The sequence below is a fragment of the Cetorhinus maximus genome, chromosome 15 (genome assembly GCF_964194155.1).
Source record: "Cetorhinus maximus chromosome 15, sCetMax3.hap1.1, whole genome shotgun sequence".
Classification (NCBI taxonomy): Eukaryota; Metazoa; Chordata; class Chondrichthyes; order Lamniformes; family Cetorhinidae; genus Cetorhinus; species Cetorhinus maximus.
Window position 1 is genome coordinate 49,454,091 of NC_135893.1, and position 27,397 is coordinate 49,481,487.

At 44.8% G+C, this 27,397-nt stretch overlaps 1 protein-coding gene across 1 annotated transcript in view; it reads left to right on the top strand.

The window, feature by feature from the left end:
* LOC144690659 (lipopolysaccharide-induced tumor necrosis factor-alpha factor homolog) overlaps nucleotides 1–23,031 on the top strand; it is a 94,624-nt gene extending 71,593 nt beyond the window's left edge. Inside the window, exon 4 of the mRNA XM_078558375.1 lies at nucleotides 22,767–23,031. Coding sequence (XP_078414501.1) covers nucleotides 22,767–22,821 — 55 coding nt within the window. The 3' untranslated portion in view covers nucleotides 22,822–23,031. The remainder of the gene's footprint in view (nucleotides 1–22,766) is intronic.
* Nucleotides 23,032–27,397: the final 4,366 nt, after the last annotated feature.

Genomic DNA, 27,397 nt, shown 5'->3' on the forward strand with positions numbered 1-27,397 from the left:
TAGGACTGTTTAGTGAGGATAAGGCTTTAACACCCATAGCCTCAGCAAGAATACAACGATGGACTTTAATTCTGACAATCAAATCGCAAACGCCAATGCCCTTAGCCGTTTGCCTTTACAAGAAAATGATGAGCATGTCCCAGTTCCACAGGAACTTGTTTTACTGTTAAATTTCTTAGATTCCTCGCCAGTATGTGCTCAACATAACAGCGACTGGACAAGGCCTATCTCAGGTACAAGAACAAGTGCTTCATGGTTGGTCACAGGAGACCACATCTAACAAAATGAATCTGTACCTCAACAGAAGACATGAAGTAACCAGCCAGGGTGGTATCTTATTGTGGGAAGCATGAGTGACAGTTCCTCCAAAGGGAAGGGAGCCACTTTTAATTGAACTACACAGTGACTATCCAGGAATTTCCTGAATGAAAACCATAGCACACAGCTATCTATGGTGGCCTGGGATGGATGGTGAAATAGAGAGTTTAGTAAAACACTGTGTGCAATATCAGCAACAGCAAAAGTTGCCAGTGACAGCTCCGTTACACCAAGGGAGTGGCCAGGTAGACCCTGGGTGCGGTTACACATTGACTATGTTGGACCTTTCCTGGGAACAATGTTTCTGCTCATTGTCGATGCCCATCCAAAATGGTATGACGTACATGAGGTGAAGTCACCAACAACGGGCGCTACAATTGAGAAACTACATCAGAGATTTGCCATTCACGGACTACCAGAAGTAGTCATTTCTGCTAACAGCACGGCATTTACGAGTGCTGAGTTTAAACGGTTTATCAGCCTCAACGGTATCAGTCATGTGAAAACTGCACCGTACCCACCCTTCCTCAAATGGACTGGCTGAAAGGGTGGTTCAAATGTTCAAGATGGGCATGAGAAAACTAAGTGGTGATTCCTTGGCAACCAAGCTAGCACGCTTTCTTTTTAATTTCAGGACTACCCCTCACACAACACAGGTGCCACACCTGCGGAGTTATTGGTGAAACACCATCTCAGAAGGAGATTGAGCTTAATAATGCTGAACTTAGAGGGGAAGGTGGAAAGGAGTCAGGGCAGCCAGAAAACTAGGCATGACTGGCAAAGTTGCGAGAGGAAATTTACCGTGGGAGAGCCAAGTATATGTGAGAAACTTCGGGGAAGGACCAAAGTGGTTACCGGGTGAAATAAATGCAGTGACTGGACCTCTATCTTATCACGTGGAGGTGGAAGGCCGGATCATCCGTAAACACGTGGACCATTTAAGGAAGAGAGAGACATATCACCAAAATTTGGTTCCACCAGTGATCATGACCGGGTCTACGTTTCCTGTTAAGGATATTCAACCCAGGGCTGACATGTCTGATGTTCCTGTAAGAGTTGAGGTTACAGAACTGCAAGTGCCCACTGAAGCACCTGATGTTCAGGCAACTCTGGAAAAGGAGGCTCCTGACAAAGAATCTGAAGTTGTGGAGCTGCGATATTCCACATGTACCAGGAAACCACCTGAAAGACTGAACTTGTAAATTCCTTACCCAGTGTAAATATTATGTTGCCTTGAAAAATATGTATTTGTAAACATAATATGTGTAACCAAGTTAAAGGGGAGGAATGTAGTAATTATGGTTTATTTCGCATGTAATGTACCTTTAAGAATAATACTTGTTAGGCAAGATCACATGATCTGTAGTAACCAATAGGAAAGTAGCGCGGGCTACCTCAGCAGTGAGTGTAGAGTTAAAGTTGGAGCAGAAAGCACACGGGTCCTTGCTGCTGAATATATTGTAAATAAACTTAATGTTATTAGCCAATGTTATTCATTGAGCAAGCCAAATCCCAGATGGAAACCTGTCTTACTGATAATAACTTTTCTGTGGGAGGGAACTACTGATCCCAGAAGCATAGAATCCCAGTAACACTTTTAGGTTTCAAAATTAAAAGATTTATTAACAAGAAGAAAAAAACTTAAGCACACAAGATTAAAGTTACACAATTAAAACAGTTTTACAAAACATCCCCAAAAAAAGCCACTTGGTCAGAACACACAAGTAAACTACTTGGTAACAGCTCCTTTATAGATTTCTAATCATAAAAATCCAGTAACATTACCCAAGGCAATAAACCGCTGTCATTTTAAGTAAAGGTATACCACACAACTTCTCACTCTCTTCCACTGTACTGTGGAAATCCAAAAGAGAGGTTCAGAAACAGACTTCCTTCTGAAAACAAAGATGTCTCTGGCTTGAAAACTCAATACCTGCTTCAAATTCACAACTTTCACACTTTCTCTCAGCACAGATCAGGTTTCAGGACTTCTCCCCTACACAGCCACACAACTCAGCTCAACATCTTTCCTTAAATAAAGGCAAAATACTGTGGATGCTGGAAATCTGAAACAAAAACAAAAAATGCTGGAAAAACTCAGCAGGTCTGACAGCATCTGTGGAGAGAAAGACAGAGTTGACAGCATCTGTGGAGAGAAAGACAGAGGTAATGTTTTGAGTCCAAATGACCCTTCTTCAGAGCTAAAGGGAAGTAGAAATGTGGTGAAATATATACTGTTTAAGGGGGGGGGGGAACATGTGAAGCTGGTTAGAAGGCCAGCAATAGTTGGAGGCAAAGGAGAGATTGCGAAACATGTCATAAGCAAAAGGTCAAAGGGCTGTTAATAGTGGAACAGGCTGCTTTCCACTCTTAATGTCACCATTAGCACCTCCTTTAGCCAGGACCACCACTATTAACAGCCCTTTGACCTTTTATTTAATAGTTGAAAAGTCAAGTTTCTATCTATCACCCAGTGCAAATTTTAAAACTCAACCTATTTATTCGTCCATTCAACTTCACCATGGCCTCTCATTACAAATGCATGCATTTAGCAACTTTACCTTTCATCTCTCAGTTCCCACAGACACGCTGTCTTTACTAGCCTAACCCCAGTTTAATTAATCATGGACACATACACACACACAGCCTTCTTGATAGAATACCACCATATTTCCCCCCAAAATTAAAAAAAAATATCCATCTTCACACAGGTAACTTAGCTAGTAGGGACAATTATAGATGTTATGACCAAGCTGAGTAAGAGAGTGTGGAACAACATTAACCTGACTAAGAACATCAAACTATGAGTCTACCAAGCCTGTGCCCTCAGCATACTCCTCCACAGTGCTGAGACCTGGACAACATATGCCTGGGAGGAAAAAACACTGAACAGTTTCCACCTTTGCTATCCCAGGCATATGCCCGGCACCTCTTGGCAGGACAAGGACACCAACTCAGGGGTCCTGGAGTGGGCACTCATTTCTAAGCCAACTGCACTGGCTCGGCCACATTCAGTGGATGGATGATGGCCATATATCCAAAGATCTTCCATACAGTGAACTAGCCACTGAGTCACGACCTCCTGGGCATTCATACCTCTTCCACAAGGTCACCTGCAAGCGAGATATGAAGATGGCAGACATTGGCACTGACAACTGGGAGACAGTCGCCGATGGCCATGACCTCTGGAGGCTGACTGTTTGGAAGGGCATTGGAAGAGACGAACAGAAATTAAAATCTCAGCTAGCTGAGAAAAGGGCCCAGAGAAAACAGAGGCCACTAAATCGTGCACCTTCTCAGCCCACTGTCTTCCTCTGCAGCAAATGCGGGAGACTGCCATGCGAGAGTGGGCCTCCTGAGCCACAACAGACAGTGCTTAACACAGAGTTGACCATCACAGCGCAAACCATCGTCTTACGAATTGGAAGGCTGCCACCTAGAATCATGTAAGAGACATAATTTCAGGTGCAGGTAGTCTGCTGATACACTTAGTAAGGCTTCTTTTTTATTCTTCACCCTGGTCAGGGAAAGGCAGTAAGAGATAAACAGTGAAATGAATTCCAATTCCAACTGAATGTTAAGAAAAGTGCAATGCAGCTTTAGGAGATTTCTTCACATGTGAAGCTTGGCTGGTCTCTGATGTATGTTCTATACAGTCAAGATTAGTGCTAATAGGAACAAGGTAGGAAGACAAGACAATTGTGGACAACATCATTATGCCCTTATTTGTAGATCATTGAGATAATTTTAACCAAACCTGCCAGACAGGAAACTGACAGGACAGTATTAATCATTATTTTAAAATTGTTTCTTTAGCGGTAAAGTTAATGGCCTTGCATTTACGGTATCCTTGTCCTGGGCCTTTCATTAAAATCTATTAGATCGCTCAGGCATCACTAATATACCATCCTGGAGCACACTCTCTGAGGTTTATTGCAGTTTATTACACTGCACTTTAAACACTGGCAATTTGCCTAGTGCTGCATAGAGTGCATGGCTGCTACACGGTAGGAATATTAGCTACTTCACTGAAACTGAAGGATACTGGACCATAACAAATTTGAAGGGGCTGATTTTCCTCAGCATTCAGGGGAAACCTATCTTCTGGGCCTAAGTAGCAGGAAGCATAGAAAAACAATAGAGCAGCACACAAGCCAAAGGCAAACAAGATACAAATCTGAGAGAAAAACGGTATAAATACGGAGTGTCCCAAGTTTACATTGTCAGTTACTATTATAAATGTAAAGATAGGAGTTACATAGGATAGGATCACACAGGATATACAGCACAGAACAGACCATTCGGCCCAACCTGTCCATGCTGGTATTACACGCCACTTGAGCCTCCTCATCTAAATCACACATTATAACCCTCTATTTTTCAAGCAAGGGCCACTTTAGCAAAAAGCCTGCAGTGTGAGAGCCAGATTGAATATTAAATTATCATTGCTTACTACTCCAGTAATTCACTTGGGCCAAAGAAATACATGACGCAAAAGGTTGAATACTCTGCCAGTTCTATGGTGGTTGCCGTGGTAATATAGCTGTTACTATACAACGCACATACTTAGATATACTTATTGGCAAACATTGTACCATGTGGTCAATGTGACATGGAAAAAAGGCTGACTTTTGATAGGCTGGGTACATTTTATAATGCTAAAAATAAATAGGAATATGGTGCTGGGTTGGGCTCTGGCTCACTGAGACCCTCTGAGGATAAAGCGGGTACTGAAGATGGATGGATGGAGTAAGCAAGCCACACTTAGGCCAGGATTTTGCCTTTGTCGGGCGGGCTCGGTGGGGGTGATTGGGAGTGGGCAGGAAGCCGACCATTCGTGACTCCTCAGATACTGAAGCAGTCCATATCCAAATGCAGCAAGACCCGGACACTATCCAGTCTTGGACTGACAAGTGGCAAGTAACATTCGTGCCACACAAGTGTCAGGCAATGACCATCTCCAACAAGAGAAAATCCAGCCATCGCCCCTTGATGTTCAATGGCATTACCATCACTGAATCCCCCACTATCAACATCCTGGGGGGGTTACCATTGACCAGAAACTGAACTAGATTAGCCATATAAATACTGTGGCTACAAGAGCAGGTCAGAGGCTAGGAATCCTGCAACGAGTAACTCACCTCCTGACTCCCCAGAGCCTGTCCACCACCTACAAGGCACAAGTCAGGAGTGTGATAGAATACTCCCCACTTGCCTGAATGAGTGCAGCTCCAGCAACACTTAAGAAGCTTGACACCGTCCAGGACAAAGCAGCCCTCTTGATTCGCACCACATCCACAAACATTCACAGCAGTGTGTACCATCTACAAAATGCACTGCAGGAACTCACCAAGGCTCCTTTGACAGCACGTTCCAAACCCATGACCACTACCAACTAGAAGGGCAAGGACAGCAGATAGATGGGAACACCACCAGCTGAAATTTTCCCTCACCATCCTGACTTGGAAATACATCACTGTTCCTTCACTGTTGCTGGGTCAAAATCCTGGAACTCCCTCCCCAACAGCACTGTGAGTGTACCTAAACCACATGGACTGCAGCGCTTCAAGAAGGCAGCTCACCACCTCCTTCTCAAGGGCAATTAGGGATGGGCAATAAATGCTGACCCAGCCAGCGAAGCCCACATCCTGTGAATGAATAATAAAAAAAAAAACCTGTGCCTAGGGAAAGTGGGCCCGACTCTATCCCACACCTGCCCTCCGTCACCCCAAAACAAAGATTCCACCACTTGGGGAAGTTTCTTCTAAGGCGTGTGCAGCAAGCCTGCCTCGGGAGTGAAAATCTGGTCCATTAGATTAGAGTATCTGAGACAGTTTAATGCATGAGATATGGTAAACTATAAAAGAGAGTGTCATAGGGAATGGAAAGACCTTGATACGGTGATAGATCATCATGGCAAGACAGTGCCCGTCAAACATAACAATCAAACTGTTAAAGTTCATTCCTCATGACTAATTGGAATTAATTATAAAATCTCAGACTCTGACCAGTTGATAGAAGTAAACAGGACACCTTTTACTTGAAATGGTCATTTTTTTTTAATGAGAATCCTGAGGAACAGAATAAAGTAGATCAAGGTCTGAACCCAGTGGTAATGGGAGTGATTGTGACACAAAGGACAGAGCTATTACGTTCACAGAACAATTATCTCCACTGGGTACGCAGATGACATGTGCCTCAGAGGGGATAATAAATGGAGAGTGCTGACAATTTTGGAATGTGCAGAAAAAGCAACTGCTTAGTTTAAATCTTGGTTAAATGTTTAGGACGATGGTCACAAAATGAGGACCATGGACTGACAGAATGGACTGAAAGAGGAAAATAAAAAAGAGATAGTGGCCAGGATTTTCCATGCCCGCTGGTGTCGGGCGTGTTCGGTGGCGTGAGCGTACAATATGGCGCAATCAGTTTCAAGACAGCGTGAAACCAGTTTGCAATCGTCCACTCAGACGGGCTGTGTTACCCGCCATCAGACATTGGGAACCTCATTGTAATTCATCAGCTTATCATAATTAGGCCTGCCCGCCAGAATTGTCCCTCCCCTGCTGGATTGTCCATCCATGTCGGCGGGAAAGCACACCGGTGTCGAACACATCTTGACAACTGCGACCTGTGGAGGTTGGGACTTACCCGCCAGGGCTTTGCTCACATCACAGACAATCGAGGAGCAGAAGATGCTGGAGCCCGATACCAATGGCACACCGGAGGAACGTCCATGCATGCTGGGTGGATTCTCATGGACATGGCTCTGCTGCAAAGCAGCTCACGGAAGGTGGAAACTCACCGTCGATGTTCACAACAGGTGATGGTCGAGAAGGTTGGAGGGGAAGGGCTAGGATCGGCTGGGAGAGGAAGAGGTGTCGGGGGGGTGAGATTGGGAGGGGGGAATGAAGGTATCAAGATGGGGTGAGGTTGGGAGGGTGGAAATGAAGGTCTCAGGATGGGAGGAGGTGGGGAGGGGGGGATGAAGGTGTTGGGGGGAGAGGGAGAAAGGGGGGAGGAGGGGGTAATGGGGGAACTTGGGAAAAGACCATAACTGGGGAGGTAGGTGTAAAGGGGGGTGGAAGATGTAAGGGAAGGAGTGTGGAAAGGGGAGGGTGTCCGGGAGGGTGCGGAGAGGGGGTTGTGCAGGTAAACGTGCATGGGAGGGGTTGGCTGGGTCCATGCCTCCTGCAGAGCGAACTGAGGGCGGGCAAGGTATGGAGAAAGGGTGAGAATGACCGAAGGCAGAGTGAGATAGTAGGGTAGGAGGGTGAGGGTTCGATGGTAGCGAAAGAAGAGGCGGCGAGGGTGGTTGATGGGGACCCGGAGATAGACACGGACCCTGAGGGTGGGAAGGAGGGGGCCGGGGGGGTGAATGTGGATGGGGGTGGGATTTTACGGAAGGGAGGGAACGTGCACGTTAATCTGGACACCTCCGAAGGACAAGGGTTGTGACTGGTAGGTCACGGAGTGGAGGTGAAAGGTCATGCCGGGGGTCAACTGTGATGGGGGTAAGGAAATTGTTGACTAGGGGAGTGCAAAGGACTGGGGAGTAAAAATAAAGCCGAATTAGCACCATGCTGTCCAAATTGAAAGTGAAACGAGAATCGTAGTGGGCAAGATCAGGTGCTGCATGGGAATGTGATCATTGGGTGGGTGGAGATGCAGGTCAGCTCAGATGGACAACTGAAAGTGAACCCCAGCAGGCAGCATTCAAAATGCTCAAGACAGTGAGATGAATGTGAAACATGAAGGATCCGCATGTATGGGAGCGTGCTGGCATGAGGCTCTGAGAGGCTCTGCCACACACACACTTTTCCCTCCAGAATCACTCGTGGGCCGGCTGCTCCCTCTGCAGTGACGGGTCTTCCAGGCAGCTTATTTCCGTCTCTTCACTGGACGAGGTGCCCTCTTGGTTGCAGATGAGGATGTGGAAGGAGCTGAGGGAAAGGCTGGCTGAGGGTGTTGGTCACTTGGCAGATCTCCCTGTGAACCAGCGATAATTAGTGCATGGCAGCAGAGTCAAAAGCAGGAGAGACAGCACTCACAGTTGCATTGAGAGAGGGATGATGTGGTTATCATCAGGTGGGTGTTCGCCACCAACCTCACTGTCGCTGCAGGCAGGGTCCACATCCTCACCAGTCAACACGATGGCACACTCCTCAAAGCAAGTGAGGGGCCTAATGTGAGCCACTCCACCCTGGTCTGGAACCTCTTCCTGCTGATGTGAGCCATCTTCTCCTGCATGAAAACAGATGGAGAGAGTGTGAGCAGGACACAGGGCACTGCGTGGAAAGTTTGTGTGGTGAGTGGAACCATGGACAGGATGAGGACGCGAGCTCCAGATGATCTGAGCCTGATGGAGATGTGAGGGTGCGTGTGAGAGTTAGTGGTGTTGTCCCTTGAGGTGTGAGATCCCTGTGGGTGTGTGATGGGTTTGTGAGTGTGTGAGTTGAGAGTGATGAGAAGAATGAGTTAACCTGGTGGAACGGATGAGACCATTCATCCTGTAGCAGCACTGGGTGGCTGTCCTCTTTGCAGTGCATTGGCGTTGACCACCACCTCCCAAGCCTGGTTGGTCACACCGCTGCCCATCCTGCAGCCAGAGCGGGCGTAGAGGACTTCGTGACGGACCTCCATAGCATCCAAAAGGCGTTCCAGTGACGCGTCGCTAAACCTGGGGGCTGCAGTCTTTTTCCCTTTCGTGGACATCTTCCCTGCAGCAGTCATGGGCTGGAGGCACTGAGATGTGTGCATGAGGCTAGACTTTAAATATGGCGCCCGGCATGATGAAGCAGCGAGGTGATGGCAGGTGGGCTCCGATTCGCCTGCCTGTCATGGAAGCAGCGTGTTTCCCGGGAATGCATAAATAATGTGCTAGGTTTGGGACGATACGACGTGAAAACCCACCATTGCGGCCAGTGGGTAAAACATTGTGTTACCCGCCCGCTACTGCACTTAGTGCAAATCTGGGACAATTCAGCCCTATGAGTCTGGAAGTGGATCTTGTGTCAGAAAATGAAGAGAGAGTGTGAACTGAAGATAGTGTATATCCTTACAGGTATGAATGTGGAAGTGGAGATCTTTGCCTAAAAAGATCAGACAATGAAATGAAGACTCGGAACAGTCACATAACAGAACCAGGAGCAGAAGTCCTCATGGTTGTGATGTTCTGGTGGCTGCCAATAAACTTGAGGATAAAGAAGTATGAGAAGCAAAAGATAGGGAGTCAAAATAGAATGATTTGAAAGTTTACTCTGACGTTTAAGGATAAAGTGAGGTTAGTCACTGGGATTTTGAAGAGAAAGTGGATGATATAGATGTTAGAGTGTACTTTCCCACTGCTGAAAAAGTGATCTTAAATGTGGCTCTTCTGGCCACATAGTCATAAAACTTCAGGTAAACCCATTTTCTTTCAGGTTTTTTGTAATCCCATTTTTAACTCATGTTTTCTTTTAATCTAATTTTTCTAATGCCTGCAGATGAAGTTGCTTGTGAAAAGCACTTGAGAACCCTACATGCAGAGACCAACAAAGGGTGGTTAAACAAAGGAAGACTACATGACTGAAGAAATGTAAAATGGACAGCCTTGTGATTATTGTCTAGTTGGGCAAGGGTTAAAAAAATGAGTTTTTCTGCTTTCTGCCTAAAGGACAAAATTGCCCATCGCAAGCCATCTGACAATTGTATAACTTGCTTTTTTCTCAATGAAGGAACACTGTGTCTATGCCTGACAATTTAAGAACAGAGACTGTTTTTCTGGCTCAAGGTTGAACTTTTCTGAACTTGCAGTTGATACTGATTTAAGGTAGGTGAAACGCCCCAAGATGGATGTAGCCATGCTGACAGATACAAGACAGTATGATTTGTCACAGAAACGCAGTGTTCTGGAAGAAACATAGGCAGCATGTGTTGAGAGTGGGGACACTACAGTCCCTTAAATGAAAACCTGACAGGTTCCTGGGAGAACAGTCCTTGTTACAGGGAGTTAATGATTAGGTTAGATTATAATGTGGCTGTCCTGGTGTCTCAGGAGAATTGTCTAGAGGTTTTCCTGAAATGACCATGCTCCAGGAGACAGCATTAGGTGATGGTACAGTAGCGAGAGAGTTGATACTGTGGTGGATGTGACAAGACTGATGGTCTTTCCTTGTCCATCTTTTTGTACATTTCTATGTGTAACCTGTGTATTGTATCTGGGCCCTGCCTGGTGTGTGGCTCAGAGAGTTCACCCAGTCAGCAGCTGAGCCCAGTGACAGTCCCCAGACTGCAATTCCCCATTGGATAATTCAGCTCTTCCTCTATCTGTCCCTTGCTATGATCTGTGTACAAATCAGACCACGCACACCATTAGTTAATTTTTCTCCCATGTTTATTTTCGATGTTAAACTTCTCATGTTTTCTTTCAATGACTTAAACATGGGAACATACAAAAAATGACGGACATGTGAAGATCCTCTGATCGGGCTGGCCTGTCTGACACAACTGTGATGCCTTGTGCAGCAAAATACCTAAAGATTTCTTCAGCCCAAGCGAGGCTGTGTTATCTCCTGGGAGAGGCCAGAAAACAGATTAAAAACCAAAGTTAATTTTGGGGAAAACGTTTCTGGAAAATTCTTCTCCAACTCCCTTAGGCAATGGAAAGCTAGTCCTGCAAATCACTCTCATCCTAATAAGTCCATGCATTACAAAGTGATGCTTTCCCACACCTATTTTGCAGACACCATCTGAAGACCAGGTCTCAGATCCTGGATTCCAACAATGTCCAATCCAGTTCTGTACCAGTAGCACTCCCCGAACATTTGTCAATGACGGGAAACCTGTTGATGGGTTGTCCAGAGCTCCCACTTCAGTGTCATTATAACTTGAACAAAAACTGTTCTATTATGTGTTTTTATAATGTCAGCTGTAATATCCTTTAATTTACTGAGATCCTTTAATTGGGTATGATAACATAGTGGTTATGTGACTGGATTTATTTTGTAATCCAGAGGCTTGGACTGATAATCTTGTGAGCGTAATAACCACCAAGGCATTTTTTGGATTTGAATTCAGTTAAATAAATAAAGCTTGGGAATAAGCCTTGTATGAGTAATGGTGACCATGAAGTTATCAGATTGTTGTAAAGAGCCAATTGGTTCACTGATGTATTTTAGTGAAGGAACCCTGCTAGCCTTATCCAGTCAGGTCTGTGTGTGACTCCAGATCCACTCTGAATGGCCTATCAAAACCCCTTCAAAAAATACAAGAGGAAAAACATCGGCTGGACCACTCGACATTGATCTAGGTATCGGATTTGGACATGACAAAGGCACTCTGTCTGACATAGTCATACTTTCTGAATCACACCTATCACTCAGTATTCCAGAAATCCTTCACCACCATCTCTAGGTATGTTCAGATGGAGCAGAACAGTGATACGCAGCCAGGAGGGACCAGCTCTGGAAAACTTCGACATTGTCTTTGGACCCCATGAAGTCTCATGCCATCTGGCCAAATTGACAGCCATTCACTTGCCTAAATCCTAAGCCCTGGAATTCCCTCTAAGCATCTCTATCTCTGCTTCTTAAACATCCTCAGTTGCATATCAGTACTCCTCCATGTCAAACACCACTTCGAAGAAGCACTCAGCAAGGGGATATAATTCCTCTGGAGAAGGAACATCAATGCCCACAGGGTACCACTGCTGCCTGAGCTGGCTGAGTCCTGGGGAACCGACCTGCCAGACTGGTCAGGCGGCAGGTGTTGAGATAACCAACATGAGAGAAAAAGCATGTTGCCATCATCTTCACCAATTTACTTGTCACAGATACATGAGAGTATGGGTCTCAGTAACCATCAGATAGTGCATGTGGAGAAAAAGCCCTTTCTTCACAGTGAGAACATCCTCCATCATGTTGTGTGGTATTACCACTATGCTAAATGGAAGAGTCAGAACAGACCTAGAAGGATCAGGAGACAAACAGGTAGCTGGAAAATACTGTGTAAAATGAAAAATGGACGGAGTTTACAATGGATCAGCCTAAAAGGGAGCTCCTGTTCAATAAGCTGAGTACAGGCTGCTGGTAATAAACCTAGTGTGGTGAAGGCATTATATGGGAACAAAAACTGAAGTGATCAAAACCAATAAGATAAAGAGAGCATTAGCCATGATGCCAGTGTGAGCTGTGATGTCTCCTGGAGATGTGAGGGTGACTCCATGTTGTTGGAGTATTTGGGACACAGGTTGTGTGTCCACCATGTCTGTTATCAGACTGTGGGTATACAATAATCTGATAGGCCTTCCACCCAAACAGCCAGGTCATCAATCAGATACTCACAAGATCCTGATCCAAGCAATTCAGTGTCACTGTTTGGATCAACAACATGGAAACACCATCTACAAATGCAGAGGATATTCACGACTTTTGATGCCTGAACCCATCTACAGCTGCCATGGATGATCAAGACAGATTTGCTGCTTGGTTAGGTGGAGATGGACTGGGTCTCAATGATTGTTGCGAGCTCTTTGCATTCCAGCTCCTAATCTGGAATGATCAGCCGGCATGCTACAAGGTCATTATGGCCCAACTTGAAATGGCTCCTGTCCCTGTACGGGCCTCTAGATGGGGCGAGCTAAGCCACAAGTTGAGACAGTGTCCCCTCAGATGCCAGTCTGGGAACATCTCAGGATTCTGCTGAAGCTTCTTGTAGCCCTGCAGTGGCCCCTCCACTTTCTCATTGAAGAAGCTCTCAACATCAAAGGGCATCTGCTGCAGTTCCTGATGGAACTTCAAGGTGTACAGCCAAGCTAAGCCTTAAATCAAGATCCACTGGGCAATCGACACTGGTCCGACACTGAGGGCACCCACACAGACTGCTGCTGCAGTGATGCTTTCTGAAAGGTGGTTCTCACTCTGTGGCAGAGACTGCTCCCTCAACTCATCTACAAGGGACTAGGCTGCTGATAAGGAAAGCTGGCACCGAAGGTTCAGTGACAGAGTGGGGAATGGGTGGGCAATTTTACAATGAAAAGGAGAAACAGATGTTAGAATAAAGCATGGTGAAGATGGTAAGGATGAATATCTCAGTGAACTTTGGTGTCCAGAACATAACCCATAGGCTGCAGGCAGCTTCTGTGAGGCCCTGCAATCTGACCAACAAGTTTCACTATATCAAATATTTATCCAGCTTTCCCTTAAAAGATGCAATTGTCTTTGCTTCAACTATTCTCTTTAACAAAGCATTTGGAAAAGTTTGTGGAGAGGGTATTTGTTGACCATCAATTTAAAAATAAATTAAAGGATGTAGAGCTGGCATTGAGAAATAGATGGGACTCGGAGGGATGGTCAGGGGATAAACTCAGTTGCACGGCTCCCTCCATTGCTGTATCTCTAATGATTGGTTTTTGGTCAGGATTTGCTCCCTCTTGTATTAGATCCAGTTGCCTTTGTCCTTTTGTTTCTCATGAGGAGTCTGTGGGTAGTTTGATAAAATCCCCATTCCATCTTACTCACCCTGACACTAGCTGTGTACCTGTGGCAGAAGAGAAAATTAGATACAGGAAGTACTGGATTACTAGAAGTACAACAATAAGTATTTTGTGGCTCCCCTCATATAATAAAACCTGTAAATACTGGATACAGATTCTCAGTACAAAACTGTTGGGCATGTTTAATTTCTTGTAATGTTACTGGTGCCAGCTTAATATTAAAGGCAGGAAATGCCATCACTTCTGGATTTGGACAGCTGACAACTTCTTCAGACTATTTTACAGCTTCTGTCTCAATAGCCATTCATTCTAACCATCGTGTGAAGAATGTCTTCAGCTCCCACTCTTCATTCCTCAGGTTTTAACACTGAGCTCTGAGTGTTGGTGAATAGTTTGAGAAGCTGATTATTCACTTGTTCACTCTCTCCCCTCTCAGCTTCTGCCCTTATTTAGTCATTCATTCTATCCCAACACCAATCAGTGGTCCAAATAGGAAGGCTCTCAACTACATATATAAACAAACCTGTACAGCAGCCGTCTTGGGAGTGTCAGCTGACTGGCAATATTTCCATTGTTCACATGCCCTTTACAAAGCACAACTGTTCAGACCTTCATTGACTCCTAAAACGATCAGCCAAAGAGTCAGTGCACCACGATAACTAAAATAGAAACTGGCTGTGCAGCCTCCTGCCTCAAATCTGCCCAGTTTGCAAGTGTGATGTCTGATCTCACTGCGATAACATTGTGAGGGTGAGAGTTCCTTTTAGTTTTTTGGTTGATCCCTCAGTTAAAGGCAGCACATCTTGATGTAGTTCTGTTCAGCAAAGCATTGGCCTTCATTTAGAGTACAAGGGCTAACTGCACTAGAATGCAATAGCAGGTTTCTATTTGATCATATCCCAGGGAACAGGGAGCGTGCGGGCAATGGACAGCAATGGGGGTCTTTGCCTCCTGCCATTGATGTTAAGTAGTTTAACACATTTACAGAATAGGGAGTGAGCACCAAATTCAATGACTGGTAGCAGCCAATTGGTGAGGGACAACAGGGAAATAATTGAGAGGGATGTGTAACCACGGTAACCTCCAGTACCCAGACTGCCTATCACTAATAATATTGAAGATTTAGCAGCAACAGCAGCTTTAATTAATTTACCCTAACATTCATCAATATTATTAGATCTGTTATGTTCATATTGCTCATTATGACATTCACAAGTTATAATACAAGGGGCAGGATTTCCTGTTTGTTGGGCGGGCATGGCAGGCGGGCCCAGGAAATGGTCCCCCGCCCGCAATCGGCCCCTGACTGTGACTTCACGCTGGCTGACCAATTAATGGGCAGCCAGCGTGAAAGGCGCACTGAGGAGCTCAGCGCTGCCGGGGTGGGGGTGGGAGGAGCGCAAGGGCTAAAGTCTGCGCATGCGTGGGGGGAGCGTGGACTGAAAGCTCCCTGAAGGCACAGAGCTGCCTCAGGGAGCTGAGGAATTCTGGAAACAAAAATAAAGATTTTAAAAATGAGAGAAACATGTCCCAACATGCGACTCAGTCACATGAGCAGGGACATATTAAAAATGGCGTGTAAAAATTACTATTTTTTAAAATTGCTGCTGTAAAGCTCATCCCGCCCGTGGATGAGGTTTCATAAAAAATCCAAAGGCCGTCTGCCCGATGTGCCCGCCCGCAACCATAAGGTTGGACAGGCAGTGAAAAATAGCTTTCAATTATTTGATTCAGGTCCTTAACAGCCCTCTTAATTGTCGGCGGGTGCGCTGCCAACTCTCACGCGCACCCGCCAACCGAAATATCATGCAAGTGTGTGACGATGTTGGGACGCTCACTCAACATCATCATGCACTACTTTATGCCAGCTCGGGTCGGGTGCACACCCACCCGTGGGACGTTAAGTAAAGGTAACCATGTTGAGACAAACCATTCAATATTCTTAACCATCTGTTTAATCCACTGCTTGGTGGAGTTGCCATCGGTAACACTCACTTCACAAAGTAAACAAGTTCAGTTCCTCTAGTTTCCCACATTCACTCCTAGCTAGATAGCCAGTTAGAAACTGTTTGTTCACTTCCATTTCTTTCACTGATTTATGGACCTATTGTGAAATCTGATTTCACTGCAATGCTCTGTGTGAGGGTAAGGCTTGCTCTGTGTTGTCACGGTTTCACTCAACATGCCAATGGCCTTACCTTGATTTAAGTGTTGAACAAAAACCCTTGGGTTTCATTTAGGGCATGACAGAATGAGCTAGAATGTAAAAAACATGTGCTCAGGTAGTTACAACCCAGTGACCATGGTGGGTGGGTAATGGTGATGGGATTGTTTGCAGGGTTTGGAGCCCTGTAGAGTTGTGCACTCCAGATCATCCAGGTTGCAAGATATCATTGATCAGGATCCACAGATGCTGGCTTGGTGCAGTGACAGGGGAGTCAATCAGTGCTGTTGGGAGCCTTAGTTGGAACTGAATTAAATTCTTAGTGGATTATATCAGTGTTGGAGCTGAGGCTTTTCAACAAGCCCTTGCCAAGAGAAAGGCTGTAGGAGGTGAACCAGTTCCATTCAGCTCGATTCTGTACATAGAAGTAGCAGGGGTAATTGCCTACCTGGGACTTTAGAGTGAGTCTAGCAAACATTGATGTTTTTTCCCAACCTCTAGAATATGCCAAACAATGCCAGGGGAAATCTACCAATGATGTTAAGTTGCTGAATATAGTTATAGCATAAGCACCAAACTTCCAGACTGTCAGCAAGAGGGTGAGTCAGGGACTCCAAGGAGGGAGTTGAGAGTGGGGCTGATTAACCATCAGGAATGAGGCTCTAGGCACCGACTACCCATCAACAAACAGATGGATGATTTACCTGTGACAATAAATAGAACTATTCCACCCTATTGTGCAGCAGTATTACTGAGTTTGTTACGTGTACCACACACTAAATAAAAGATAATCATGTTGAAACAAATCTTTCAATGGCAGCAAGCTTCCACTGAACCTACCAGTTGATGATGTTAGCGTCACAAAGTAAAGCTATTCAGCATTCTAGCTGGCCACATTCACCCATAGATAGAGCACTGTTGTAAGGATGGTCAAGTTGCTACTATTAATACAACAACCACCAAACTGTAATGATAGAGTTGATCTGCAGAGTTGATCTGCAGACACTTCTTGGGTGGAAATTTTAAGTTTGTTTACAATATACTCAGCAGCTACTACACGTGTGCTTTCAACTCCAACTCTACCTCTACACTGACTGCTGAGGTAGGTGTGCTACTCTCCTATTGGTCACTACAGATCTTCCTTAATAAGTTTTTTTTATATATTCATTCATGGGATGTGGATGTCGCTGGCTAGGCCAGCATTTATTGCCCATCCCTGGTCCCTGGTCCCCAGACCATTACCCTGGGTCTCTAGATTACCAGCCCAATGACAATACCACTACCCCATAACCACCCCCAGTATTATTCTTAAAGGTGCATACACACTAAATAATTACTATGCTCCTCCCCCTTTAACTCAGCTATACATATTATATTTACAAGTACAATGTTTCAAGACAACATAGTATTGGGTAAGGAATTTACAAGTTCAGTCTTTCAGGTGGTTTCCTGATATATGTGGAACATCGCAGCTCCAAAACTTCAGATTCTTTGTCAGGAACTTCCTTTTCTGGAGTTGCCTGGACATCAGGTGCTTCAGTGGGCTCTTGTAGTTCTGTATCCTCAGCTGTTACAGGAACATCAGACATGTCAGTCCTGGGTTGAGTATCCTCAATAGGGAATGCAGACCCAGTCATGATCACTGGTGGAACCAAATTTTGGTGATTTGTCTCTCTCTTCCTTAAATGGTCCACATGTTTCCTTCCACCTCCACGTGGTAAGATAGAGGTCCAGTCACCGCACTTATTTCACCCAGTAACCACTTTGGTCCTTCCCCAAAGTTCTTCACGTATGCCAACTCTCCCACGGTAAATTTCCTCTCACGACTATGCCAGTCATGTCTAGTTTTCTGGCTTCCCTGAATCCTTTCCACCTTCCCCTCTAAATTCAGCTTTATTAACCTCAATGATGGCGTTTCAACAATAACTCCGCAGGTGTGGCATCTGTTGTTGTGTGAGGGGTAGTCCTGTAATGAATAAGAAAGCGTGCTAGCTTGGTTGCCAAGGAATCGCCAATTAGCTTTTTCATGTCTGCCTTGAAGGTTTGAACCACCCTTTCAGCCAGTCCATTTGAGGAAGGGTGGGTACGGTGCAGTTTTAACATGAGTGATACCGTTGAGGTTGATAAACCATTTAAACTCAGCACTCATAACTGCTGTGCCATTATTGGAAATTACTACTTCTGGTAGTCCGTGAATGGCAAAACTTTGACGTAGTTTCTCAATTGGAGCAGCCGACAATGGTGACTTCACCTCATGTACATCCAACCATTTTGAATGGGCATCAACAATGAACAGAAACATTGTTCCCAGGAAAGGTCTAACGTAGTCAATGTGTAACTGCACCCAGGGTCTACCTGGCCATTCCCATAGGTGTAACAGAGCTGTCACTGGCAACTTTTGCAGTTGCTGGCATTGCACACAGTGCTTTACTAAACTCTGTATTTCGCCATCCATCCCTGGCCACCATAAATAGCTGCGTGCTAGGGTCTTCATTCAGGAAATTCCTGGGTGGCCACAGTGTAGTTCAATTAAAAGTGGATCCCTTCCCTTTGGAGGAACTATCACTCGTGCTCTCACAATAAGATGCCATCCTGGCTGGTTTTTTCATGTCTTCTGTTGAAGGAAGGTTTCATTTCGTCAGATACGGGCTCCTGTGACCAACCCTGTAGCACTTGTTCTCGTACTTGAGATAGGACTGGGTCCCAACTTGCTTAGCCTCTGGTCTATCAAGCACGTACCAGTGAGGAAACTAAGAAATTTAACAGTAAAACAAGTTCTTGCGGAACTGGGGCGTGCTCATAATTTTCTTGTAAAAGCAAACAACTAAGTGCATTGGCATTTGCAGTTTGATTGCCAGGCCTATGTACGAAAGTGTATGCTGCCAGAATTAAGACCCATCGTTGTATTCTTGCTGAGGCTGTGGGCGGTATAGCCTTTTCCTCACTAAACTACCCTAACAGTGGTTTGTGGTCTGAAATGATTGTAAAATGGCGGCCGTGTACGTACTGGTGAAATTTCTTAACACCAAAAATGATGGACAGGCCTTCTTTTTCTATCTGTGAGTATCCCTTTTCCGCTGTGGTAAGTGTTCTTGATACGTAACCTATTGGCTGTTCCGTGCCATCGTCCATCCGATGAGAGAGGACTGCTCCCACTCCGTAGGGAGATGCATCACATGTCTGGTCATAATGCACTAATAGATTGGATGAGTGCAACAATTGTTTCACCTTTATGAAAGCTTCTTTCTGGGGCGCCTCCCAAGACCAACGTTGGTTCTTTTTGAGTAGAGAATGCAGGGGGGTCAACACTGTAGACAAATTGGGTAAGAACCGCCCATAATAGCTGATCATTCCCAGGAATGATTTGAGCTCTGAGGCGTTCTATGGCGCAGGTGCCTCCCTTATGACTCTCACTTTCCCCTCAATGGGGTGGAGGCCCTGTGAATCTACCCAGTGACCCAATGGATTACCTCCCTCACTTGGAATGTGCACTTTTCTTTTTTTAAATGCATTCCAGCTTGCAAGAAATGTTTTAAGACTTCTAAGTTTGTTAAATGCCCTTTTTAAGTGAAACCTATAATTAGTACATCTTCTAAATAGACTACAACCTGGGGCAGTCCCTGCAGTAAACTTTCCATTGTTCTCTGAAAGATGGCGCAAGCTGAGGAGACACCAAAAGGCAATCGTGTATATTAGTACAACCCTTTGTGGGTATTAATTGGACAAAGCCCCGGGAGGCATTATCCAATTCTAATTGTTGATAAGCATGACTCATGTCAAGCTTTGTGTACGTTGTCCCTCCTGTCAGCTTGGCATACAGGTCTTTGACTTTTGGAATGGGGTGCCTATCTAGCTTAGCTACTTATTAACCGTCAGTTTGTAGTTTCCAAACATTCAGATGCTTTGGCTGGGTTCAAGGACGGGGACTATGGGTGCTGCTCATTCTGAGAACTGAACAGGTTGTATAATGCCCAGTTTCTCTAGTTTGTTCAGTTTAATGTCGACTTTTTCTCGCAGTGCATATGGCACCAGTCTAACCTTCATGAAGCGAGGGGTTGCACATGAATTTTTGCCTGCAGGCCCTGGATTTTGCCCAGTTCGTCCTTAAAGATGGCGGCATACTTTCTAAGTAGCTCTGGTAACCCACTTGCTCTCAACTAGAAAATTTCAGACCATTCTACTAACTTAATCTCCTTGAATCAATTTGATCTCAGAGGCTTGGCCCTTCACCTGCTACTACCATCAAGGGTAGCTTTGCCGATTGGCTTCCATAATGAACAGTTATTCTGCTTATGCCTTTTACTTGAATATCTTCACCCGTATATGTTTTGAGCTTGGCGGCTGTTTCTTCTGAACTTAATTGATGTTCACCATTATTCAAATACCTGAAGGTATGTTCCCCAATTACTATAGTGGGAGCTCCCATGTCCACCTCCATTCTAACAGGTCTACCATTTACTTTCACTGTGACAAATATTGGTTCTGTCTTTCCAACTTTCAGATTAAACAATGAGTAAATGTCTGAATTTGTTGTTTCAGGCTCTTTTACATTGTAGATTTCATTGGGCTTCTTCTTTTGTTTACAAGCCTGCTTGAATCTTTCCTTGCATTGCCTCATTGTATGTCCATTTCAGTGACAATAGTGGCATGCGATTTTTTTAAACTGCCAATCGCTAAAAGACTTTATTATTACTATTAAAATTATTCTTCGATTTCACTGCTAAGTTGTTTTTCTTTATTCTTCAGCTAGCGGGGGCTGTTTCCCACTTCTTGGCAGAGTCTCGCATTTTTATGCCCTTTTGGGCTGTGGTTACCCGCCAGATGTGGAGGATGGTGCCATTTTGCGCACCTTATATTGCTTATGAATCTCTTACTGCGCTTTCCATGGCCAGTGCTATCCCTAGCACCTTTTTGAAATCCAAATTCACTTTGGACAATAATATTTTCTGAATAGCTTCCTCATTCACACCACACACTAAACAATCTCTGAGCATTTCGTTTAGAGATGTACCAAACTCACAATGTTCCATTAGCTGCTTCAAATTTGTAACGTAGCATGCAATTGTCTCATCTGGGTCTCTATTTCTCGAATTAAACTTGAACCTCTGCATCATGAGTGAGGGCCTGGGTTGAAAGTGACCCTTCACGGGGTTCACCAATTTGTCAAAATTCTTCAAACCTGGGGCACTGAGTGCCGTCAAACTTCGAATCAAATCATAGGCTTTGCTCCCACAAGTACTCAAGAGGATCGCTCATCTCTTTTCTTTCCCTGTAATCTCGTTCGCTTGAAAAAAGAACGTAAGATGTTCTATGTAATGAGACCAATCGTCTGTGGCTGGTTCAAAAGGATCAATTCTCCCAAATTGTGGTATTTTGAGAGGGGGTAACTTCTTTAGTTCTAAAGGAGCTTGCTACTTACAATCATTGGGCGAGGTACAGTGCCAATTTCTTTCTAACTTGATTTCTTCTGTTCAATCCTGTTTTATCTTCGTTGCCAGTTTGTTGTAAAGGTGGCGGAGTTGCTACTATTAATGATAGAGTTGATCTGCAGACACTTCTTGGGTGGAAAATTTAAGTTTATTTACAATATACTCAGCAGCAACGACACATGTGCTTTCAACTCCAACTATATCTCTACACTGACTGCTGAGGTAGCTACTCTCCTATTGGTTACTACAGATCATGTGATCTTCCTTAGCAAATATCATTCTTAAAGATTCATTACACATTAAATAACAACATAATTACTATAATCACCCAGAAAATAACTGTCATTGCAGGTGCATTTCCTTTCACTTGAACTGATTGTTCATCCTCCTGCCTCAAATTTATCGATTTTAAAACATATTTTGATGTCTGATCTCACGGCAATCCACATTGGGAGGGTGAGACTTGCAATCTGATTTTACGGTTTGATCCGTATTGATGAAATTGTTGTTGGGCAAACCCTTGGCCTAACATAAGTCTGTCACTCTAATTTTTAAACTTTTTTGATTAGGCTCAACCACTTTTGAGGGGGTGGGGGCGATAGTTCCTCATTTCCACAACCCTTTATGTGCTTCTTGACATAACCTCTGAACAGTCTAAATCTAATTTTAACTTTATGTCTGTTGCTCTGGACTCCCTCAACAGAGAAAACAATGTCTCCCTATCTAACCTAACATATCTTTTAATAATCTTTATCCCGTCCAAAAGACAGGAAGGAAAATAGATATCTACGTCAGCCTGGCTACTTCATGAAATTATTATTTTAATGTTTTAAAAATGGACAAAGGCTTTACCCTGACAAACCTGACTAGCTATGACCCATACCAGAGGAATTTCTAACCTTCAGAAACCAGCAGGGACCTTGTTACCTTTAAAGAGGTGCTAATGCTCCTGTGACTGCAGAGAAACAAATTCCAAAGAAAGGCACTCAAACCCTTTACATTTCTAAGGCAGAGCTGTGGTCAACAGAGTCAGTATGCCCGCAAGGACAAAAGGGACCCTGACTCCTCTAATAAACACCTCAAGATTCCAGGCCTTGGAAAATACATCCTTTGTCCAGAACCCAGGAGATGAAGTGGGTGGGGGGGGGGGGGGGGGGGGGGGGGTCATGTGACCTCCCCCAAGCTGCTAGAACCTGTAATATTGCCGTGTGGAACTGAACACAGGTAGTCTACCATTTTACAATCTAACAGGTAGCAACAGAAAGAGCCCTGTCCCGGTAAAGTGCCTGGCCCTTATCTACACTGTGAACTACTGGAACATTAGAACTTCTGTATCTGTGCCTATAAGACTAATTCATCTCTATGTGCCTTTTCCCATCAGTGATGTCCTCATTTCTGGAAAGTTGGATCACCCTGCAACAGTTTCAGCCTGCTAACCTCTGAAGGAATACACCACTGGACTTTTGATTCTGGACTCTGGACTTGGGTGTAACAACAGCTCTTATTTTTATTGTGGTCTTGCCCTGTACCTCTTCCTTTCCCTCACCCCTCTTTTATTGAATGAGAGCAAAAGGGGCAGACGTTGCAAAACCCCTTCCCACGTTTTGTGTGTGTGTAAAATAAACCAACCCTCTTACGTTATCTTATCTCGAGTTTGCTGTGGGGTTATTAATAGAGGGTTAGGTCACTCCAAACTGAAGGGTTGGGGAAAACATGCCACCACTTATAAAGGGGGAAATCAAAAATCAAAAACATCTTTCTGTTTACAGACGGGTAGTGAGAAGAGAAAAGGCTGTTCAAATTAATTCGCCCCTCCCCAACCCCCGGTCCATAACATGGTGCATTGAGTGCCGATGGTGCAGTGGGTAGGAGGTGCATTTGGGAAATTGAAGGGGGGGCAACAGTGAATGGAGGGAATTGAGGGAGGGCAATAGACAATGAGGAATAGGAGAGGGCAACAGTCAGTTATGCAATTGGGGGAGGCAGCCTGTGCTCCCACCCAAATGGAAGAAATAAACATTTTGCAGAATATTTTTAAAATTAATTCCACCTGCCACAATAACCAGCACAGGCCCATCCAATCCTGGATATTAGAGGGCGCAGTACTGAGTGAATCACACAACATGGCTGATTAGGAACATGTGGTGGTGACAGTGGCTCAAACACTAGTTTCCATCCTTCTACAGGGGCAGAGCATGGTGATGCAGACCATAAGGGAATTGTATATATCTTTTATGTTGTCATTCCAGAGTATGCCAACCAGCCTGAAAGGTCTCTTTGATAGATACCCTCTCACCCATTGAACGTAGCCCTCTTCCAATTTAAAAGTTCTACTCTAGATTCTTCCTTGCTCCTCTCCATTACTACTACAGTCTAAATCTTATGGGGCAGGATTTTACATCCTGTGGGCAGGCGCATGCCCAACCCGATCGGGCGTAAAATAGCGCGCGATGACGTCGGGCAAGCGTCCTGATTTCATCGCACACTCGTGCAATATTTCGGTCGGTGGGCGCGCACAAGAGTCGGCAGCATGCCTGCCGACAATTAAGAGGCCTATCAAGGCCGTTAATTTATTAATTGAGAGAGATTTTTCACTGCCAGTCCAAAGTTGCATTTTTGAAGAAACCTCACCCACAACATTAATTTTTTTTTAAATGTTTTGACAGAATTTTTATTATGTCTACGTTCTTGTGAGTGAGTCCTATGTGGGGACTTCTTATTTCAGAATTTCCAAATCTTTATTTTTGATTTTAAAATTCTTCAGCTCCTTGAGGCAGATCTCTGGCTTCAGGGAGCTTTCATTGAGCTCCCCCCACCCCACACCTGCACAGACTTCAGTGCCCACCCTCCTCCTGCCCCCAACCTGGCAGCACTGAGCCTTTCAGCATGCATTGCACGCTGGTTGGCTGTTAATTGGCCAGCCTGTGTGAAATCACGGTCAAGGGCTGATCGCGGGTAGTGGACCGCTTCCTGGCTGCTCCGGGGCCCACCCACTGCACCCGCCCGATGCCCCGAAAATCCTGGCCATGATGATTGCTTTTACCAAAGTGTTCCCCCACAGACACTTGGTCCAATCGCCCACCTTATTTCCAAGAACCAGACCCAGCATTGCTTCCTTTCTAATTGGGCTGAGAACGTATTGATCAAGGAAGTTCTCCTGAACACATTTCAGAAATTCCTTCCCTGCACCCCAATCTCCCCCCACCTTACCCTTTACTGTAACACTATGCCAGTCGATATTTGGCTAAAATCCCCCAGTATCACTGCTCTGTTGTCTTGTACAACTCTGTGGTTTTCCTGCAGATTTTCTTATCTCTCTCTCTCATTGGTTGAAGGCCTATAGAATGCCCCCAGTAACATGATCATACCTTTCTTAACTCTAACCAAACGGATTCTGCCCTTGCCCCCTCAGGAGCATTCTCTCTTTCTAACACTACAACGTCTCATCAGTACTGCCATCCCACCTCCCTTTTTTACCTCCCCTATCTTTTCTGAGCACTTTGTATCCTGGAACATTAAGCACACAGTCCTCATCATTTTAAAGCCATACTTCCATTATTGCCACTACATCATATTCCCACATGACTATTTGTACTTGTAGCTCACCAACCTTATTCACCACACTTTGTGCGTTTATGTACATGCATTTAAACCTGCCTTTGGATTCGTCATAGTCTTTCTTTTTTTTATTCATTCATGGGATGTGGGCATCGCTGGCCAGCACTTATTGCCCATCCCTAATTGCCCTTGAGAAGGTGGTGGTGAGCTGCCTTCTTGAACCACAGCAGTCCATGTCTGCTCCTATCTAGTATGATATTTGTTATATTGCTTCATTATTCATAAAGAAATTGGAACTAATTGTTGTGAGAATATATGTCCATGGTGCCACATTTAACTGCTGCATCAGAGTCATGTGCCAAGCAACAATGTATCAGCATATCAGCCTACCAGGCACATGGAGAGCAGAAAGCAACACACTCGATGAAACTCCAGCGTTTTAAGTCTAAAGTGTGATTATTTCTAACTTATGGGAACCAGAAGATGGTGGCTGTGAGGTGTCTGTGAGTAAAACCCCAAACATTTTAAACTAATTTAATGCTGAATTACATTGAAAAGTCAACCCAAATTAGTGCCAGAGGGAGAAGAACCGAGTAAATCATGCAAAAACAAAATGGCTGCCGCAGCACTAAACAGACAACTCCAGCCCACGATGAGTTGGGAGGCTGATGATATCGTAGAGGCATTTGAGAAGTTTCAACAAAAGTTCGGACTGACGTTCAGTGGCTTTCCACAAGGGACTAGCAGAGAGAAAAGGGTCAGCTATATCCTTTTTTGGACGGGAGAGAATGGGTTAAATTTGTTTAATAGCTGGGAGCTGAGTGAAGATGACAGCAGAAACAGGCAAAATTTTTGAAAAGTCCAGTAAGCATCTCCAGTTAAAGTCAAATCATTGGACCCATCAATATGAATTTCAAAACTGGAGGCAAGAACCAGGTGAACCTGTTGACAATTTCCTAACAAGACTGAAAAATGTGGCCAGAAAATGTAAATTCAAGATCGCAAAAGAAAGGCTGATAGATTCGGGGCTCAGCACACCCTAACGTACATAAAGAGCTGAATCTTCGGCTTGGCGAACGGGAGCAGGGCCCGCTCGCCGAGACGTAAAATGAAGTAGGGTGACGTCGGGTGTGCATCCTGAAGTCACTGCGCATCATTTAGATTTTCAATCAAAGGCCTGTTAAGGCCATTAATTAACTAATTAAGCCCATTGAGCCATTAAGGCTGGCGGGCAGGCGAAGAGCCCAGAAGGCCTTCGCATTTTTCATGGAACCTCATCCACGGGTGGGATGGGGTTTCATGAAGGGTTTATAAATGAAATAAGTTTTTTCATTAAAGTTCATTGACATGTCCCAGCTCATGTGACATTGTCACATGAGGGGATGTCTTAAATTTTTTTTTCTTTATTAAAACTTTTAAAACTTAAAACTTATCTCCCTGCGGCACAGAGGCATATGTGAAAGAGCGCACTCCCGACTCAGGGAACCCCACCTTCCCACCCCGCCGCCCGCACAGGGAGTGCACAGCGCTTCCGGGTGCACGTCACGCTGGGCGGGCCTTAATTGGTCCGCCCACGTAAAATGGCGGTGCGGACCCAATCGGGGGCGCCGATTGGTTCTGTGCCTGCCCACGCCTGCCCCCTCACAAACCCCCCAACAGGAGGAAAATTCTACCCAAAGATTTAACTGGGAAGGACAAGCTCACAATATCACATGCTGTAGGCACTGTCACTGCAAATGAAGCCACGAGTAGACAGATGAAGATGCTGACTACCCAAATGGCTAACTTTCGGCTATGCCAAGAGAAAGGTGGCAGGGCTGATGCAGTGGAACAGCGACAAAAGAATGAAAAACAAGACAGAGAGAAAGATGTGCAAAAGATGTGGACTATCACATGAGTTCACAGACAGAAGGAAATGCCCCACATATAAGCCAAATCACTGGGAAACGATGTGCATGACACAGAAAGAAGGTGGTTAATGAGTTATCGGAGACAGAGCAACAGCACAAATGAGAAGGACAAGAAACTGAACCAACTATACACTGGAAGATGATGATGAGTTTGAGAATACAATAGACACAGGAACCATACAACTGCGTGAAATGTCTGGATGTGGCAGTTTCCAGGGGAAAGAAATTCACGTAACCAATCAGGTCGGGAAGAAGGTGAGAAATAAGCCCACAACTATAAATCTAAGCTGAAGCTTGATACTGGAGCACAGAGTAACATCAACCCACTCAGACTATGCCAGAGGATATTTCTGGAAAATGGGTATCCAAGGAAAGAATCTCTGTAACCGAGCAACATCATGCTACCTGGATACGGGAGAACTGAGATTTGACAGCTAGGAACAATCCAAATCAGAGGATTACACAAAGGGAGAGACATTAACTGCATGTTCTATGTCACTGAAACAGATGGTTCTGCTTTCCTGGGGCTGAGCAGTTGTGAAGA